The sequence below is a fragment of the Vollenhovia emeryi genome, unplaced genomic scaffold, assembly GCF_000949405.1.
Source record: "Vollenhovia emeryi isolate VEMERY1.0 unplaced genomic scaffold, V.emery_V1.0 DF939123.1, whole genome shotgun sequence".
NCBI classification, from domain to species: Eukaryota; Metazoa; Arthropoda; class Insecta; order Hymenoptera; family Formicidae; genus Vollenhovia; species Vollenhovia emeryi.
The window spans coordinates 1-17267 of NW_011967243.1; the positions used below are offsets into that span (position 1 = coordinate 1).

A 17267-nucleotide genomic window follows, 5' to 3' on the forward strand; every position below is an offset into this window, starting at 1 on the left:
CGTTGCTTTCGCAGAACGGCCAATTAAACAAATCACCAGCAGAAGTAATGTATGGTAGAAAGATAAAAAGCAGATTAGATTTAATGTTTCCGTTAGCTAATAAAGATAGAGATACATTAGAAAATAACATAGTAATAAGAAATTTTAGAGAGGGCGAAAGAGTTGCGGTACGTGAATGTTTAGACAAAAAAGTCAAATGGCGTTTTGGAAGTGTAATAAAAAAATTAGGTAAAATACACTACGTAATAAAATTAGATAATGGTAAAACTTGGAAATGCCACATAGATCAAATAAAAGCGATAGGAAATAAGATTAGCGATAAAATTCAACACAGCGACCTCGATCATAAATGGTCCGATAGATGAGATAGGAGATACCTCGACAGAGGATAATAATATTTGTAAAACCAAACCCATTCCGAAAAACTTGGGCTCTGATAGCTCGAGACAGTGCTCCGAAGATTTGGAAATAAGAGACTCCGAGAGGAAGGACAATTTGCTAATGTAGCCCACGTTCCACATGAAACAGTCCTACGTAACACTAGGACAGTCGGTAGCGAGCAAAAAAAGGCGAATGCAGAGGCCCGGCCTCAGAGAGAAAGAAAACCTCCGAACAGATACGGAAATTATTTAGCATCGTTTTAAACTAATCATTATTGTATTCTTTTCTCCTGTGCGAGCGATTGCGTTTAATTTACGGGGGGAAGAGTGATACGTATGAGAAGCAGGTGGGAAGCGAGATCACGGCGTATCACGAGCAGCGATAGGCCAAAAGTATGGCACTCCCCTCTCCGGGGTCCACGCTGCCGGGATAGAAAAGTGGAGCGTATACTTTGCGACGCGCTCTCCTGTTTGAACCGTCGACCGCCGCACGCGCAAAATAGAATGTAGTTTCATTTAAAGAAATACAGTGTTAGTTATTCCACCCCGCCTAAAAGGAAAGATACATCAGTAATTAATATCGTCACGTATCATTTCTTTCTCATAAAACTATGACCTTTCCCTTTTTACAGCTGTTATTGAATATTGGTGCATCTCGCGCTTTGTCGCAACTGATTGAGCTTTTAAGAACGGTAAATTTGAGAGCTGCTCCAGTTTGGCATAGCAATCGTGTTAGTTTAAGTGACAATAGACTATTGAAGCATCTTCTCGTTTACCGAAGCAAGAATTGTAATGGCATGTAATGGCAACATAATAGACAAGTAGACGAACCGCGAATTATACATATGTTTGTTTCATTGGACAGAGAAGAGGTGTTTGAAAACTCTGTTGCGATCTTACAGAGTTAACTCCTGATGCCAAGCACATAGATGACGTTGTAATTGAAATTGTTTAACGCTTTAATGAATGGATTCGGAAAGAACTGACAGCTAAAGACGCGAGTCTGTTATTCATTCAGTCTCTTTTGTTACATCAACAGATTCTTTTTAGAAAATGCTAAAAAATTGTATACAATGTCCATTTAATGATAAACAATCGACTATTAAAGAGCGAATTGGAGATTTGTAGATAACTTGTCGAGATGTTGAAATGAATTTAAGGAAATGTCTTGGTAGAAAAGGTTTTATTGAATTTTTACATACTTATTACGGAATAACAAAGTTTTATCTGTTACGCACACACGCAATCATGTTATTCGTGGCGATGAAAAATGAACGATGAATCTGAAAAATACACAATTCGTCATTCCAAGTACACTATGCAGCTACGCATGAGTTTTGTGCAAAAACAAAATGGTGATATCGTTCTATTGATTTTGCAAGTATATCAACGTATTCTGCAACATTATAGAATATAGCTTTCTCCACAATAGTATCTTGTTAAAAACCCATTGAGAAACTCGCGTGTTCCGTCTCACTTATCGAAAGTGGATATCTCTTGCTGGTGTAATCTGTTTCGTGATGAGAGACTGTGGAGAAGAAGAGAGGTTAAAGAATTACTCTTTTTTCCAAAACTTGATGCAGTTATCTTGTGCAATAGAGATTTTCCCGCATTAGTCTTAAATGACGTACATACATAAATATGTATATATAGTTCAATCATCGAAACCAGTTGTCCTTTTTGTTTTCCTTTGCCTCGGGCTTTGCTTTGGAGGTCTAGGAGATTTATCTGTAAATTTAGATCAGGGATAAAAGAAATAGCGCTTTTCCAGATAAATTCATCATTCTACGTCTACTTACTGATTCTGTTGAGAGTTTCTTTTGGCAACCAATCGTAATCTACATTGTTAGGATTAGATGTACCCATTTCCACTGGGGCTTTACGAGTAGTGGAAGAACGCGATCTGCGTCCCAGGGATGATAACAATTGTTGACCTCCTACAAGAGTCAATATAACGCATGCCGCGAGGAATACGTAAAGAAAAACAGTCTCTCCATCAAGACCATCGTCTAGCTCTATAATTTGTATGGTTTCATTAAAGACGGCCTCATTGTAGGAAACTCCATTCTGCAAAAGATGCAAGGTATACAATACCTTATAGGTATACAATATCCCTACGTGTAATATCATACGTACCGCATCTTTATAATTGAGGTTAACGTTCAAGCCGAATGGCCTGCCAGCAAAACTTTCGGATGGTACGAAAGAGTAGGCTAGAGTAGCTTCGTGCTTGGGCTTGACAATCTTGTTAAACGTAAAGGTGGAAAAGTTTTGAATGTAAAAATTAAAGTCCATTGCATAACGGAAAGAAGCGTCCAGAGACTCCAACACAAAGTCGTTTTCACCCTTGTTGGTGAAGCCCACGAGAAACTCTACTATGTTTCCAGCTGGTAATTCTATAAAATTCACAATTGTAGGGGAGAAAAAAAAAAAGAGTATCGTACAGTCAAACGTTAATACTGAGAGATTGAATACCAAGAGTAGAGAGTGTATTGTGAAGAGGTTTAGTGAAAAGTATCGTTGTGTCGGCGTCGGCCGAAGCATTAGTAGCATCTTCCTCGGTCTCTTCGTCGGTGATTATACTACCTTCTTCACCCTCGACGTCAACGATATCATCGATATTCTCATCCTCTTGAGCGGAGACATATCCTACACAGAGGGTGTAGAGGTGAAATTTCGCCAAGTCGCGCGAATAATTAGTAAATTGTAATTACCTTGGTTCACCGCGAGTGCGATCGTCGAAACGATCGCGAATAGAACAATGTTCAAGTTTCTCATTTTATTGCACCGCTCTGTTAAGAAGATCAATTGGAGATCAACATCCACTCGCGACGACACCACTCACAGTAGTCGGATCGGACATAACCGCGCGCGCATATTGTCAGCACGCGCCACCGCGTGCTACGTGGAAGTTTGGCATGGTAGTCGTCGTAGTCGTCAATTCGTCAACGTGGAACGTGGCGACACGGAGAGACCAGTAACCCACGGAGTCTCACACCAGTTGGGGAAACAAGATCCATCCAAATGTAACTAGTCGAGATCGAAACGTTCCTAGAGCTGAAAGGAGAGAGCGCAGCTGATTGACGAAACGTAAACTGTGCCTGCGGAGATGGATTTCTGCGACGAGAAAATCTTGCGCTTTCGTATTACGTCTGTGCTGTAATTCCTCTTCTCCGCGGTTATGTCGTCGCACTCGTCACAAATCTGTGAATTGTATCCGCGTTCCGACTCTCGAGTTGCAACGTGAGTGTTATATCCTAGCCTAGAAGAAAATTGTACATTCGGTCTAGTTGCTCTATTTGTTTGTGATTTACAGCGCAAGAAAATGAATAATCTGTCTGGGCAATTCCGCAAAACAACATGGGATCCCATTCTCATAATTTCGCAGATAATCGCTCTGCAGACCGTTGTGTACCTCTGCCTCGGATTCTGGATCTCGATCGTCGCCTCGATACTGGGCTGGACAAAGTCGTTGGATTACGTCTTTCAATATAAGGAGATACACGTCCGCGACTTTGGCGGACAGTTGGTTATCGTTATGTTTGTCCTCAACGCCTTTGTAGGTGCATTCGCATTATGGTGGCTGGTGCAGAGAACGAAATTATGCATGGACTTTGCGTGTACCGCCCATTGGATTCACCTCGTCTGCTGTTGGCTGTACAACGGAACGTATCCAACATCTTTTAGCTGGTGGTGTTTAAATCTCGTGTCGTTAAGTATAATGTGCGTCTGCGGAGAATTCCTTTGTATGAGAACAGAACTGCAAGCTATACCTTTGAGTATAAACAGTCAAAAGACAGCCTTGTGAGGTTATCTGTGCGAGTTGAAGACGAAGCTTAAATAAATGCCCTCGGTGTTGAATTTTACTCTACGCATTTATTGCAACAAACGTTACATTCTTAAGTTCAAGTTACACTTGTAAACTACTCGTGTAGAGCGTCTAGTGATGGTTCTCCTTGTAAAAACGCAGACCGCAGTAACCACAGGTGTGATTTCCTGGTTTATCCTGCAAAAGAGAATGAAATAATTGGCCTCCGTTTGAGAAATAAACTTGCTCCCAAGTCTCACCAGATTTATATAAACTTTGGGATGACCAAGGGGGCCTCCGCCACCGTCGCAAGCTACAATTCTATCCTTCTCGAGTGACGGCGGTACTTGATCTATCAATTTGATTGCCCAATTCTCATTAACCTCTTTCGGTCTGTTGACAAATCTTATTAGTCGATAGTCGTCCTTCTCAAATACCTAACGAAGCGTGATAAGAAGTGAGAAGCGGCGATACTAGAGAGAATTGTTTAAAACTTTACAGTGAGCAACGAGGGGGGGTATGACCTCTCACCTGACCAGTATGAGTGACTCGAGTATCCCCTTCGTCCACGGTTGCGTACGCGCGTTGCCTTATCGTCGACACATTACTTTTGTACAATCTATTGAGAGACGCACCAAGTCCATTCATTTTTTTCGTCGCCATATTCGATACCTATATTAATTATCGTATGTACACACGCTCGAGTTAAGAGATCTACCTTTCAAGGTGCATTACCATAAATTACCACCACTGGCAACCACTGGTTACCGAGTTTCTCGATGCAAGCCTGGCAACGCCAATAAAAGAAATATCTAACCTAGGAACATTTTAATCCCCACTGAATATTCAAATAGCATTCCTAACTTTACGAATTTTCCTTTTTTTACCGATGCCGCTTTCTTCCTCTCGGTTACCCGACCCGACTTAATTTCCCGAAAGTCTATTTAGGAAACTCCATCCACGCGTTTAACAATTCAATAATAATCGTGTAAAAATACTTTTCTGAATTCTTTTTTAATTGAAATAACGTTTGCACAAATATGCTTTGTTTGACTTGTCTATCCGTAGTTATTCGAGTCTTTTTAGAAACGATCAAACGACTTGGGCTCGATTGAATAAATAATTGTCAACTTGTTTTTTGAGAAACTTGCAAGTATTACGTAAACGTTTCTTGTTGGGTTTCTTGTGCCTCCTCAACATCGCGACAAGTGTGACCAATAAGCATTAGAATTTGCAAGTCAAGGCCACGTTCGTCTAGCGAAGCTATAAGACACACGTGTTGCGATGAAGAAGGCACAGTTGGTATAGACCATTTATTAAACGCACTTGTAATATTGACGAGTGAATTATTAAATCCAATTTTCTACACATGTATAAATATCCGCACGCTACACACCATCAGTGTGAAATATCAACTACTTGATTTCAGTGCACAATTATGACATATCCGCCCACGTGTAAACGACACATCGCTGCTTCTCCTCTGCAACCTGAATTCGATTTGCACGGTGATAGTATCTCTCGCACTCTCTGTGCGCAAAAGTGTGCTTCGACTTGGACGACGCATTCTTGTACAAGATAGCAGTTATCGATAGTTGTGCATTACCATAAATGCGCAACCGAATGTTTCAACGTTGAGGTGGATGGATTTGAAAATCTCATTCAATGAAATAAAATTCAAGTAAATGAAACGAAGATATAAAGAGAGGGAGATGAAGACGTGTCTGGCGTTTCTGCTGCTACTACCGCTGTACTTGATTGGGATGGATCTATTGCTTTATTTCAGAGTGCAGAATTACGACGTCCGCCCACGTGCGAATGATACCGCATCGCCGTATCGCTCGGCCATCCTCTGCGATCTCAATCCGATTTGCACGGTGACGGTGAAGGCCATGATGCTCGACCACCCGAATCATTACATCCTAACTCCCCTGGCGTCGCTGGTGGATTATCTGCTGGATATCAGTCGCTCCTGGACTTGGCTCACGCCGAATGCCATCAGCGTCTCTCACGTGGTGATAGCCGTAATCGGCGCTCGATGCATCGCGCGAGCCTCAATTTTCAGCAGGCGAGTCGGTGTCGCGTTGTTTCAAGTCAGGGCCTGGATGGACGACTTGGACGGGTACGTGGCGAGAACGCGGCTCGATATTAGAGGCGAGAGGTCTGACGTCGGCTCGATCGGTTTCTTCGTCGACGGCATCTGCGACGGCCTGGGTTGCGTCGCTCTCATCGTCGCGTTATTCGTCTCTCTGAAGCGCACCGTCGGTTACGAGCTGCCCCATCGTGCCGTCTCCTCCAATTCGGCCTGGAAATCGCCCCTGTGTAACGTCACAATAGTCACTCTACATTTCTCTCTTACGAGCATCGCTTGGAACCGATTTATATCCGTGTATCAAGATCTCCTGGATGCCGACGACATTCCTCCGATGAACCGGCAAGACTTGTACGATAGACAAACCGTAGTCCTCAGAAGTTCCGCCTTTTGGGCCATCACCCTCGTCTGGAAGATGTTCAACTTTCACGCGATCATGGATTACGTACTCTTGGCGATATTTCTACCCGGAGATCTGCGACATCGCATCGATAAGTACGTCAGGCTCACGTGGTTGCAGTTACCCGCCGTTCTCTTGCTGCTCGTTCTCGTCAGCGAGCTTCATTACGTTCACGCGTACGCTTATGTCAAATCCTGATATTGTATTCTAATAAATTGTACGTTATGCTTTCGCGCGTCAATTTGTATCTTTCATTGCCAGGGAGTTTAAGAGCGACAAGCTTGCCAATGGCGTCCTAATCCTAACTGGATCTCTAGTCTCTAGAAAAAGAAGGCAGATGCCGCAGATAAAATCTCTCTCCCCCCGCAATACTCGCGTTCGTACGTACACGTCTCAACACACGTAACCGACGATACTATAGTATAGCGATATAGAATTAATAGAATTATAGAGGGGGGAGAGAGCGCGACTATTTTCATCTCTCTCAATCTCGAGGGGACCTTGAACGCTCTAGCTCTGTCGCGGCCAGCGACAACGTGCGTCATCTCTCATGACTCGAGTGCGTGTGTGTTGCACGGGTGACGGGTCCACAGTAGTCCACAATCGCAAACGATTCTCAATGTTATGAGATGTAAGATGAGAAGTCGCTGTCGCGCTCTCGCCCTCCTCGCCCTCGCGTCGTCGTCGAGACAAATGCCACGCGTTTGACGTATGAGAAGATGGTGACCGACCGATAGCGCGAGACTTGATGATAACGCAAATCCCGGACATTCCCACTTGCTGCTGCTGCCGCCGCCGCCGCCGCCGCCGCCGCCGCCGCCGCCGCCGTCGCCGCTGCCGCTGCCGCCGCCGTCGCCGCCACCGCGATAACAGTATAACACCCGTATTCGTGCGAGGAATGGACGGCGAACCGTCACCGAGGATATCGTCAGCGATTTGATTCGTTGTAAATCTCAGGGAGGCACAATTCGCCCCATCTTACCATTGGTAAAACGTAAATAGGTAAGGAGCATCCTTTCTCTTTGTATTCGCCAGATTCGTCGATATTATATAATTACGTGCCGCTGATTGCTGTCCCTTTCTTCAAATGACATTTCCTCCGCTGCGACACGCGACGTGGGACGCGCTACTACGCCGATTGTTAGCAATTGGCAAATTGCAACACGTCTTATGTAACCGATACCGATACGTACGTTGGGAATAATCCCAACGAGATAACCTATAAATTGCACTCCAGGAATCCGCTTGTGCACATTGCAGATCTCGCGCGACAGAGAGGGAGTGAGAGCGAGAGAGAGAGAGAGAGAGAGAATTATGACCTCTTTAACGTAACACGAGTCGCAATCAATTTCTTACAATGTCTCATTGCGAGGAGGATGCGGCGTCTCCCGGTTTTCACCAGTTGAGCGTCACAAGTAAGTCCCTTTACTGTCGCATTTAACCGAATGTAGTTGCACCAGAGAATTCTTGCCTGCCAAATTCTCTTCTTATCGTGCATTATCTTGGAGCTAATGTTTTCTTATCTGCCCGATCGTGCTTTTAACGAATTGATAATAATTATCAGTCTGTTAACCGTTGGTAAAGATACGAGAATTGCGTATATCCGTTTAAAGGAACTACTCGATAACAATATTGAATGATTTTAGTTGAAGCGGCAATACTGAAAAGTTCAACCTTCTTGAAGCCTAATCCATACATAGAATTCTCAGTCGACGATAAAAGTCCTCGTAAAACAGAAGTGTCAAAGTCCACATATCAGCCAAAATGGAACGAGGAATTTACCATACTCGTTACGCCATATTCGCAATTGCATTTTCGATTACTTGACCATAGTACATTTCGTAAAGATACACTGATAGGAGAGAAACGTATTAACCTGTTCCAAGTGTTGTCGCATTACAATGGGAAGCTAGAAAATTTAGAATTGACGTTTGATTTAATGAGCGAGAGCAAGCACGATTCTCAACTGTGCAAAGTCGGTGAATTGATTACTGTATTTGATGGGCTTAGAATTGATACTACCAACGAGATAGCGGTAAACGTTAACGAACCATCTTGCCAAATACAATCGGATGGTAAGGAAAATATTTATACACAGAGAATGTTAATACTCATTTTTTATATCCAAAATTCTGCCATTTTAGGTGCTACCAATGATACACTCAACAACCGAAGTATTCTCAACGGTGGAGTCCGCGCGCGTATGAGATTACACAGTTCGGAGAATCTTGCACCGTCTATATATCGTGGTTTGACAAATACTCACCTCACTCCCAGTTACAATAGTGGAAACGGTCAAGCAAACAGCAACAAAATTGGACTCTCGACTACGACCCCGAGTGCGGATGGTAGCAGCGCTAGCAGTAGCAGCCTTTCCACTAGTATTTTCGTCAACGGCCACGCGATTCCAATTGCGGATAAGTCTATGATGTCGCCAGGCAACCGCCATGCCACGGATGTACCAACTTTCGCAGGTAGATCGTCATCGTCGGCTAGTTCGTCAGAGAGCCGAGTGTACACGTGGAGCAATTACGGCAATGCGGATCAATCCGCGATAATCAAGTCGGATTCACGTGGCCTGCCACGATCGGACCAATCTCCTTTGATGATACCCGGGCAACAGATTTCTCGACAAGATCAATCTGTACTTTCTAATGCGGATAGTTGCAGTGCTTATCAAACGGATGCGAGTACATCGTCGCATGTAGCGGACGTTGCGAGTAGCGGTGCCGGTGCTGGTGCTAGTATTAGTGCTGGTGCTGGTGCCGGTGCCGGTGCCGGTGCCGGTGCCGGTGCCGGTGCCGGTGCCGGTGCCGGTGCCGGGGCCAGTGCTGGTGCCGGTGCTGGTGCCGGTGCCGGGGCCAGTGCTGGTGCCGGTGCCAGTGCCAGTACCAGTACCAGTACCAGTACCAGTACCAGTGCCAGCGCCGGTGCCGGTATCGGTGCCATGCGGATAGAACAACCGATCGTCGCAGCTCTTCCAGATGGTCGTGTAATAACCCGTTCGGAACAATCGACGAATATCCTTTTGGTAGACGATCTCCATGATTTGCGCGGAGCGAAACAATCGGATCAGTCCGCAACCATTCGACGAACAAATGAGGATCAACGCGCGATGAAACAACAGCCGGAACAATCGAGCAACATTCGTGTGGCCGAACAGTCTACGAGTGTTCGCGCGGGTGAAGATTTGCGCGCAATGAAACAACAGTCGGAACAATCTACGAGCGTCCGGCCACAAGAGGACTCGCTTCGAGCTCCACGTGTGGAGCAGCCAACAAATACGGCGCTGCTTCTGGATTTACGCGGAGTTTCGCGCAGTCAACCAAACGCGAGTGTCCCACTGAAGGATAATCGTGCTGTAGTTTTTCATGCGGAACAATCGACAGTGATTCCTCTGACCGATGGACGGACGATTCCCATCGTGGAACGTATGTCTCCTGTCGCGCTACCAGATTCCCGTTCTACTTCGCGAATTCCACAGAGCGCGGCTTCATTGTCGAATCAATCCGTCGCCGCACCTACACCTGGTCAATCTGTGACGCAATCGGAATGCCCCGTAATGCTCACCGAAGATGTCAGTCATTCCGAAGAAGCGCTACCGCCCGGTTGGGAAATGAGATACGATATGTATGGGAGAAGGTAATACATATATAATGTTATAAATATGCCATCTCTCTTACGTCTCTCCTTCGTGCCATTAGATATTATGTCGATCACAATACCCGAAGCACGTCTTGGGAGAGACCACAGCCTCTGCCTACTGGCTGGGAAGTCCGTCGAGATCCAAGAGGTAGAATTTATTATGTTGATCATAATACGAGAAGCACCACGTGGCAGAGGCCAAATACGGAACGATTGCAACATTTCCAACATTGGCAAGGTGAAAGACAATATGTCGTTCAACAAGGCAACCGACGATTTCTCTATCCTCAGGTAATCGGACTGATGTATAAACATTGAAAAAGTAGATTCCGCAAAATTTGTACCGATTGTATTACCACTATTGGCCACAGGGTAGCCAAGCTGTTGCCAGCCCATTGTCGTGTATGGTTGACGATGACGACGCTCTGGGACCATTGCCAACTGGTTGGGAAAAACGGAAACAACCAGAAGGAAGAGTTTATTATGTAAATCATAAGAACCGCACTACGCAATGGGAGGATCCTCGAACGCAAGGTCAAGAAACCGGGATGGACGAGCCACCGTTGCCGGACGGCTGGGAAATACGATTAACGGAAGATGGAGCTCGATACTTTGTAGATCACAACACTCGAACGACAACGTTTCAAGACCCGAGACCCGGTGCACCCAAAGGGTTAGTATATCGAATACGTCGCGTCTAAGAATGCACAAAGTGCAACTCCTGTTTCTTTGTGCAGTCCGAAAGGCGTGTATCGTGTCCCGAGAGCGTACGAAAGGTCATTCCGATGGAAACTGTCTCAATTTCGATTCTTATGCCAGACTAATGCGCTGCCTAATCATATTAAGATTAGCGTTAGTCGGCAGACATTGTTTGAAGATTCTTATCATCAGATAATGAACGCGGAAGCTTTTGCATTAAGACGACGATTATATATAATATTTAAAGGAGAGGAAGGTCTGGATTATGGAGGTGTATCCAGGTATGAAGTAAAAAATTATTAACTTTCTCGTTGGAGCCAATTCATCTAATCGTGCATTCACTTTGTCACTACAAATAGCTCATTTCTATAAGGTTAATTAAACAAATCTAGTTGTCTGCTGCCGAAGGAAAAAAAACACTTTTAATTTTCAGGGAATGGTTCTTCTTGTTAAGCCACGAAGTTTTAAACCCAATGTATTGCCTATTCGAATATGCCAATAAAAGCAATTACAGTTTACAAATAAATCCAGCGTCGTACGTGAATCCAGACCATTTGCAGTATTTCAAATTTATAGGAAGATTTATCGCCATGGTATGTTGATATTTTGCAGATGACTATTATTCGTATACCTTCTCCTTGCAAGAAAATAATAAGAAATCACTTGTCTTATTCTTTCAGGCTCTTTATCACAGCCGATTTATATATAGTGGATTTACAATGCCCTTTTATAAGCGCATGTTGAATAAAAAGTTAGTAATGAAGGATATAGAATCCATCGATCCGGAATTCTACAAATCCCTCGTGTGGATAAAAGAAAATAACATCGATGAATGTGGCCTAGAATTATATTATAGCGTGGATTTTGAGATTCTTGGACAAGTGATACATCACGAGTTGAAGGAAGGTGGTGATAAAGTTAGAGTAGGTGAAGACAATAAGGAAGAATACATCAGGTATGTCTCTTTGTGTTGCGCGTGTAATTTGTCAGGAGACAAGTTTTCACTTTTGAATGTTCAACAGGTTGATGACAGAGTGGAGGATGACAAGGGGTATAGAGGAGCAAACGAAAGCATTTTTAGAAGGCTTCAATTCAGTCGTGCCACTCGAGTGGCTGAAATATTTCGATGAACGCGAACTGGAGGTGATGCTTTGTGGTATGCAGGAGATAGATGTTGAAGACTGGCAACGCAATACTATTTATAGACATTACACTCGTAATAGTAAACAGATTCAGTGGTTTTGGCAGGTACGCGACATAATATTAAATTCTTACCTCAAACTATCGAAATATTCAACGTGTTCAATACGCATTGTTTGCACTTTAGTTTGTCATGAGAACAGATAACGAGAAGAGAGCTAGATTGTTACAATTTGTAACTGGTACTTGCCGTGTGCCTGTTGGTGGATTTGCCGAGCTGATGGGTAAAGATTACTTTTTCTATTGAAAATGATTTTATCATTTCTTATTTTACATTGTATTACAGGGAGCAATGGGCCACAACGATTTTGTATAGAGAAATTCGGGAAAGACACCTGGCTACCAAGATCGCATACTTGTTTCAATAGACTAGATTTGCCACCTTACAAAAGCTATGACCAATTAGTAGAAAAGCTAACCTATGCAATTGAGGAAACGGAAGGTTTTGGCCAAGAATAATTGTAAACATATTAATTCATGATTAAAGTGGTAGGTATACTACATTTCTCTATCATTATATTTGATGACTAAAACGAAAACTTAGTGAAGCAGAAATCTATTTCAGGCAGCTATAATTAACATTGTAAAAGTTGCAAATAATTCAACATGTGTATAGACATATTGTTCCAAAAATTTTTATGAAATGTCGTAAATTATGTGCAAATAATGTAATAATCTATATCACTATAATATTATAATTTATTCCAATATATTTCATATTTTATCGACATTTTTAACTTAACCATAGGCATTCAATAGAAATAAGACATTGCAAATTGATAAGATATGATATTTATAATAAACTTAACGATAATATAAATATTAATTAAGAAATTAGGTGAAAATGTACAATTTAATGTTTTTTCGTAGCGCGCGCGCGCGCGCACATACACACGAGCTAAAAGAATTATTTTAATATTTAGAAATTAGTTTGTCTTTATTAAATGGAGGCATTTGTATTGTTTAATCCAATGTAACATGATTTACCTACTTATATTGTCACAATTTATACAAATCGCAATTCTGTAGGAAGAAAATGAAAATTTATACTATGCAATACTGTCTAATATATATTTTTATGTTTCAACGCCCAAGTACAGACTTGAAAAATTTGTCTTCATGATATGTAATGTACATATGAAATTTATTCTTTTTTTGCGCGCGCGCGTGCACGCGCAACATACACGTACGGAGAAAGAAAAATGGTTCCAAAACTTTTGCGGATGCAAAATAATTCCTGAAAAATTAAATAATCAAAGTACATGCCACGTCTTGTAAGCAATGATTTTTAAAGATACCAGTCGCGGATTCGATAAATAAATCCAAATTTCTAAATCAGAGTTATATCGCTCAATAATACAAGTTCTGGTGCAAAAACCAGGATTGGGAAGTAACAAAGTTACAGTTACTTTTTTTTTAGTTGCTTAAAAATGTTTTTAACTTATAACTTCCTAAAAGTAACGATTACTTTTCAGAATTGGTAACTCGTAACTGTAACTAGATTCTTTTATTAAGTAACTTTCCCAACCTTGGCAAAAACTTACTCGGATTATAATTTCTACCAATAAATAGCTAATTTCAATCTGATTACATACAACTCTATTATAATATCTTTTTAATTTATCGATTCGTTCTTTCATATGTATTAATTTTTTTATTGATGGCAAAAATTGACTACTGCTCTAATGAACAAAAAATGCCAAGTTTTTATTATTCAGTTTTTTTAAGAACTCTTACTATTTTGATTCGCAAATTTTGGAACATGCGTGCATATATATATATATATATAAAACAACTTGATTGTTCTATCCTAGGAAGCTTAGAACGGAAGTGGCTACAGTTATCTCTTTATATGTATATAATATAGCGAATATTAATAATTATACGGCTTAGATATACATTATGAATATTTGCTATATACAAACGGCCAATTTTATTGTAGAAAAGAATTTCCGAATATTTTTATGGTTGGATATATTCTTCGTGTTTGTATTGTCATTTATTTGGAAACTTGTCGACACATTACCTCACAAATATGATACGAAATTATTAAAAAATATATTAATGAAATATTTGGTAAAACCTGCGATTGTAATCACAAAATTATGCATTTGTTTACAATGATAATTTTATGTATGTAACATGCGGTATAAACACACAATTTGTGTGTGTATTACTGCATATTGATGTATATTGTATGGAATGTTATTTAAATAGCCGTTATAAATATCTGAATTTATTAAAATTGATCAGGAGGTAAGATTTATTCAAGTGTCGAGGTAATAGCAATATTAATCTTTTGAAAGGCATGTTTGTTTTTGTGTCCTTGTATAATATAAATTCGTATTATAGGTAATTTGAATTGTACGCACGTATATCTTTTTGTATTTCTTGTATTCTGATATCACGGTTGTTTTTAATGAAATAGAGAGACACAACGTAATTAGATGTAGAATTCGGTAAAAACTAATGCAATTTAGAAATCGTACGCACGCGCATATTGTTGTAAAAATTTTATGTACAAATCGAATTTGTTGCCTGTACAAAGAATTAATATTTTTGTATTTAATATTATATTTGGCGCGTGTTCAGAAAAGAATATTATCTCAACAACATTTTGCTTATACTGAAAAATATTGAGTAATAATACGACAGTCATAAATTAAAAATAAATGCAATCACGAACATGGTATTGTCATCAGACACTGGACGTTTACATAAAATCTTTAGGGAAGCGAGTGCGCTTGTGACGACACAACTCAAGATTGATCGCTAACGGAAAGATAAAATGTTTAACAGCGAGCCACTCATTTCTAATTTATGTTTCTAAGCGAGATTATTCGGTTGTGTAAAATATTTTGTGCATAAATTATAAATTTTATCAAACACATATGTGTATATATTACATGTGTACAGAATATATTCCGTCAAATAAAGAAAATTGTGGCAGTTATGGCGCAGAGAAGTGTGCTCTATTCTAGTGACCCGTAGATCGTATCTTACTACGATTACCTCTATACAATATAAGTTGTGCAAACTCAAGGAGCTCAGATATGTACATGTATAAAGAAATTAAACAAGTGCTTTTATCGTCGATTGAATTTAATTTATTTGTACTCGTTTATATACTACACACAATACTTGAATCTGCTAGAAATAAAAACTAAAACTTTTCTTTATCTACTTTGTGCTATAATTTCGGATTGGGGCCGAAAAACTTTTCCCATGGAAAACGATTAAAACTCGAATCTTTTACAGATTCGCACTTTTCAGTGAAATCTTTCAGTTGGCCTGCAATTGAAATTTTTAATTATGAGCCAATAAGCTATAATTACACGTACTCCTCGTAAATTACTTACTTTCATCCATGTTAATTAAATCCTCGGATCTTGTTTCAATACCATTTTTATCCTTCCTTATAGTAACGACATGTGTCTTGTCGCCAATTTCCTTCGAAACGATCGTCTCTTCGTTACCTTCGCTATCTCTGATCACTCGCTTCTTTACTACAGTTCCATCAGGTCTACGTACAATTTCCTTCCTAACGGATCTTCCAATCGAGAAATGATTTGGTACGGAAGGCTGTTTTACTTCCACATTTCCTTTATTCCACATTGTTAAAAATTCTTTTGTAGAAACTCTAAAAAATCAACATTATATATGTATAAACATGCAATTGAAAAATATTTTCTACTGTACGATAATAAATAGGATTGGCTACCTTCCGTCTAAATCCGTATCGATTTTGCTTTCAAATGGTACATCTGCGACGGCGAATGTATCAGGCTCGGATTTCAACACCCTGTCCCGTAAATTGTCATTCTTTTCAGGTGCAGCGAATGGTAATGCCGCAACGCCTTTGTCATCTACAAGAATCGTTTTCTTCAAACAAACAATATATCGAGTCTTTATAGGAAGAAAATTGTGTATGCTCTATTTATAAATGAAGCGTATACCAAAAGGGGTATTGCTGAAGCTAAAGAAATTCTTCAATATATCGTCTATCTGGGATTCAAAGTAGAGCGTCATTTCAAGTGGATTGCTAAAGACATTAAAGTGCAAAGCACTTTCAGGATGCCTAGAAAGTAGAGATAACAAATTGAAATTGAATGAAACATCTCTCTCAACTATAAAAGTCTTTTCTACCGAAAGTTGTCTATATCGTCCTCGTCATCGTCCTCGTCACTCTGCCAAATTGGATTCCGAAAACTTGACCGGTGTGAATCATAATCAGCAAATCTGAAATGGCTCAATGTTAAAATGGTAACTTGGAAGTTTATCAAAAGCAAATTCCATACAAGTGAAAAGAACATTTCGAGCAATTTCAACACAGTCGACAAGAAAATGATGGCAAATATTCTAACCTTTAAATAAATTACTTGAAGCGCTTAATTATCGTATCGTATCGCGGAGAGTTCTTAAATCTAGGTTTTTACACGAAAAAGAGATAAAGTGAATGCAGACGTAAATTAAGAATAAGAGAGGCGATATCTCGCACACGCACGTAACATAGGAGATATTTTTCATAAAGCACGTTACCCGTTTGTGCTAGGCTCATTGCGACGTCCCACGCCGAGAAAATTTCGGAAGAAATCAAAGAATGACATTTCTAAAGCGATATAGCGACAGCGCTAAACGAATGTCAAAATAACACGAGAAATTGCATCATGACGCAGTCCGGCTAAAGATTCAAGTCGGATCGGTTGCAATCGGTTGTAACAATTGTGCTCTTACAGGAAAAGTCGTAAGTTGATTGGCTATTCGCGTGGCTTTTAACCAATCGACTTTCAACTTTTCGCAAAGAGGTGTTGGTCAATTCAGTGAGACACATAAGAATTGACCAATCGTGGTCGACTATTCTTAGGGTGCAAACTCATAGGCTGGATTCACAGAACTATTTCAACGGAATTATTGAAACGGTTCTATCAGAATGACCCTGTGATTGGTGATACGCAGGTTACGCTACGCAAATTACGCTCCATGTGAATCCAACCATAGAGCGGAACGGTGTACGCAGAAAATCGCGGAACGACAGCTTCGACC

General features: G+C 40.8%; 6 protein-coding genes across 11 annotated transcripts; 3 read left to right on the forward strand and 3 right to left on the reverse strand.

Moving 5' to 3' along the window:
* Window positions 1-1546: 1546 nt before the first annotated feature.
* LOC105569513 (translocon-associated protein subunit alpha) lies at window positions 1547-3277 on the reverse strand. The gene is made up of 6 exons (XM_012026027.1): window positions 3095-3277; window positions 2856-3029; window positions 2517-2776; window positions 2180-2447; window positions 2016-2108; window positions 1547-1908 (listed from the first exon to the last, which is right to left on the reverse strand). The coding sequence occupies exons 1-5, from the start codon at window positions 3156-3158 to the stop codon at window positions 2035-2037; spliced, it is 840 nt and encodes a 279-aa protein (XP_011881417.1). The 5' UTR covers window positions 3159-3277; the 3' UTR covers window positions 1547-1908; window positions 2016-2034.
* Window positions 3278-3414: 137 nt separating this feature from the next.
* Window positions 3415-4244, forward strand: LOC105569515 (protein SYS1 homolog). Its single transcript, XM_012026029.1, has 2 exons — window positions 3415-3623; window positions 3697-4244. The coding sequence occupies exon 2, from the start codon at window positions 3706-3708 to the stop codon at window positions 4186-4188; it is 483 nt and encodes a 160-aa protein (XP_011881419.1). The 5' UTR covers window positions 3415-3623; window positions 3697-3705; the 3' UTR covers window positions 4189-4244.
* On the reverse strand, window positions 4237-4945 carry LOC105569514 (NADH dehydrogenase [ubiquinone] iron-sulfur protein 6, mitochondrial). The gene is made up of 3 exons (XM_012026028.1): window positions 4720-4945; window positions 4449-4625; window positions 4237-4386 (listed from the first exon to the last, which is right to left on the reverse strand). Exons 1-3 carry the CDS (start codon window positions 4849-4851, stop codon window positions 4321-4323), a joined length of 375 nt encoding a protein of 124 aa, XP_011881418.1. The 5' UTR covers window positions 4852-4945; the 3' UTR covers window positions 4237-4320.
* Window positions 4946-5070: 125 nt separating this feature from the next.
* Window positions 5071-7444, forward strand: LOC105569516 (ceramide phosphoethanolamine synthase). Its single transcript, XM_012026030.1, has one exon. The coding sequence runs from the start codon at window positions 5874-5876 to the stop codon at window positions 6876-6878; it is 1005 nt and encodes a 334-aa protein (XP_011881420.1). The 5' UTR covers window positions 5071-5873; the 3' UTR covers window positions 6879-7444.
* Window positions 7445-7546: 102 nt separating this feature from the next.
* On the forward strand, window positions 7547-13069 carry LOC105569518 (E3 ubiquitin-protein ligase Su(dx)). Of its 5 annotated transcripts, none has more exons than XM_012026032.1 (13): window positions 7547-7682; window positions 7941-8095; window positions 8327-8755; window positions 8825-9154; window positions 9656-10322; window positions 10385-10616; window positions 10697-10998; window positions 11063-11305; window positions 11458-11617; window positions 11705-11979; window positions 12047-12272; window positions 12352-12448; window positions 12511-12845. In XM_012026032.1, the coding sequence occupies exons 2-13, from the start codon at window positions 8038-8040 to the stop codon at window positions 12681-12683; spliced, it is 3192 nt and encodes a 1063-aa protein (XP_011881422.1). In that variant the 5' UTR covers window positions 7547-7682; window positions 7941-8037; the 3' UTR covers window positions 12684-12845. The 5 variants fall into 5 exon arrangements, with proteins under 5 accessions (XP_011881422.1, XP_011881423.1, XP_011881421.1 ...); XM_012026033.1 differs by lacking the exon at window positions 7547-7682 and having other exon boundaries at window positions 7703-8095; window positions 12511-12713; window positions 12790-13069; XM_012026031.1 differs by lacking the exon at window positions 7547-7682 and having other exon boundaries at window positions 7704-8095.
* Window positions 13070-15308: 2239 nt separating this feature from the next.
* On the reverse strand, window positions 15309-16945 carry LOC105569519. 2 transcript variants are annotated; one of them, XM_012026037.1, is made up of 6 exons: window positions 16764-16945; window positions 16371-16463; window positions 16181-16302; window positions 15946-16090; window positions 15584-15864; window positions 15309-15515 (listed from the first exon to the last, which is right to left on the reverse strand). In XM_012026037.1, exons 1-6 carry the CDS (start codon window positions 16829-16831, stop codon window positions 15415-15417), a joined length of 810 nt encoding a protein of 269 aa, XP_011881427.1. In that variant the 5' UTR covers window positions 16832-16945; the 3' UTR covers window positions 15309-15414. The 2 variants fall into 2 exon arrangements, with proteins under 2 accessions (XP_011881427.1, XP_011881428.1); XM_012026038.1 differs by having other exon boundaries at window positions 16729-16766.
* Between the last annotated feature and the right edge of the window lie 322 nt (window positions 16946-17267).

Coding starts and splice junctions, on each gene's coding strand:
- LOC105569519 (XM_012026037.1), bottom strand. CDS start 16,831: ATGTCATTCTTTGATTTCTTCCGAAATTTTCTCGGCGTGGGACGTCGC. Junction 16,091..16,180: donor CTTCAGCAATACCCCTTTTG/GTATACGCTTCA, acceptor CGATTCTTGTAG/ATGACAAAGGCGTTGCGGCA. Junction 15,865..15,945: donor GATACGGATTTAGACGGAAG/GTAGCCAATCCT, acceptor TTGATTTTTTAG/AGTTTCTACAAAAGAATTTT.
- LOC105569515 (XM_012026029.1), top strand. CDS start 3,706: ATGAATAATCTGTCTGGGCAATTCCGCAAAACAACATGGGATCCCATT.
- LOC105569516 (XM_012026030.1), top strand. CDS start 5,874: ATGAAACGAAGATATAAAGAGAGGGAGATGAAGACGTGTCTGGCGTTT.
- LOC105569513 (XM_012026027.1), bottom strand. CDS start 3,158: ATGAGAAACTTGAACATTGTTCTATTCGCGATCGTTTCGACGATCGCA. Junction 3,030..3,094: donor CGCACTCGCGGTGAACCAAG/GTAATTACAATT, acceptor CCCTCTGTGTAG/GATATGTCTCCGCTCAAGAG. Junction 2,109..2,179: donor AGAAACTCTCAACAGAATCA/GTAAGTAGACGT, acceptor CTAAATTTACAG/ATAAATCTCCTAGACCTCCA.
- LOC105569514 (XM_012026028.1), bottom strand. CDS start 4,851: ATGGCGACGAAAAAAATGAATGGACTTGGTGCGTCTCTCAATAGATTG. Junction 4,626..4,719: donor GAGTCACTCATACTGGTCAG/GTGAGAGGTCAT, acceptor ACGCTTCGTTAG/GTATTTGAGAAGGACGACTA. Junction 4,387..4,448: donor CCAAAGTTTATATAAATCTG/GTGAGACTTGGG, acceptor TCTCTTTTGCAG/GATAAACCAGGAAATCACAC.
- LOC105569518 (XM_012026032.1), top strand. CDS start 8,038: ATGTCTCATTGCGAGGAGGATGCGGCGTCTCCCGGTTTTCACCAGTTG. Junction 9,155..9,655: donor GGATGTACCAACTTTCGCAG/GTAGATCGTCAT, acceptor CGATCGTCGCAG/CTCTTCCAGATGGTCGTGTA. Junction 11,306..11,457: donor GATTATGGAGGTGTATCCAG/GTATGAAGTAAA, acceptor TTTAATTTTCAG/GGAATGGTTCTTCTTGTTAA.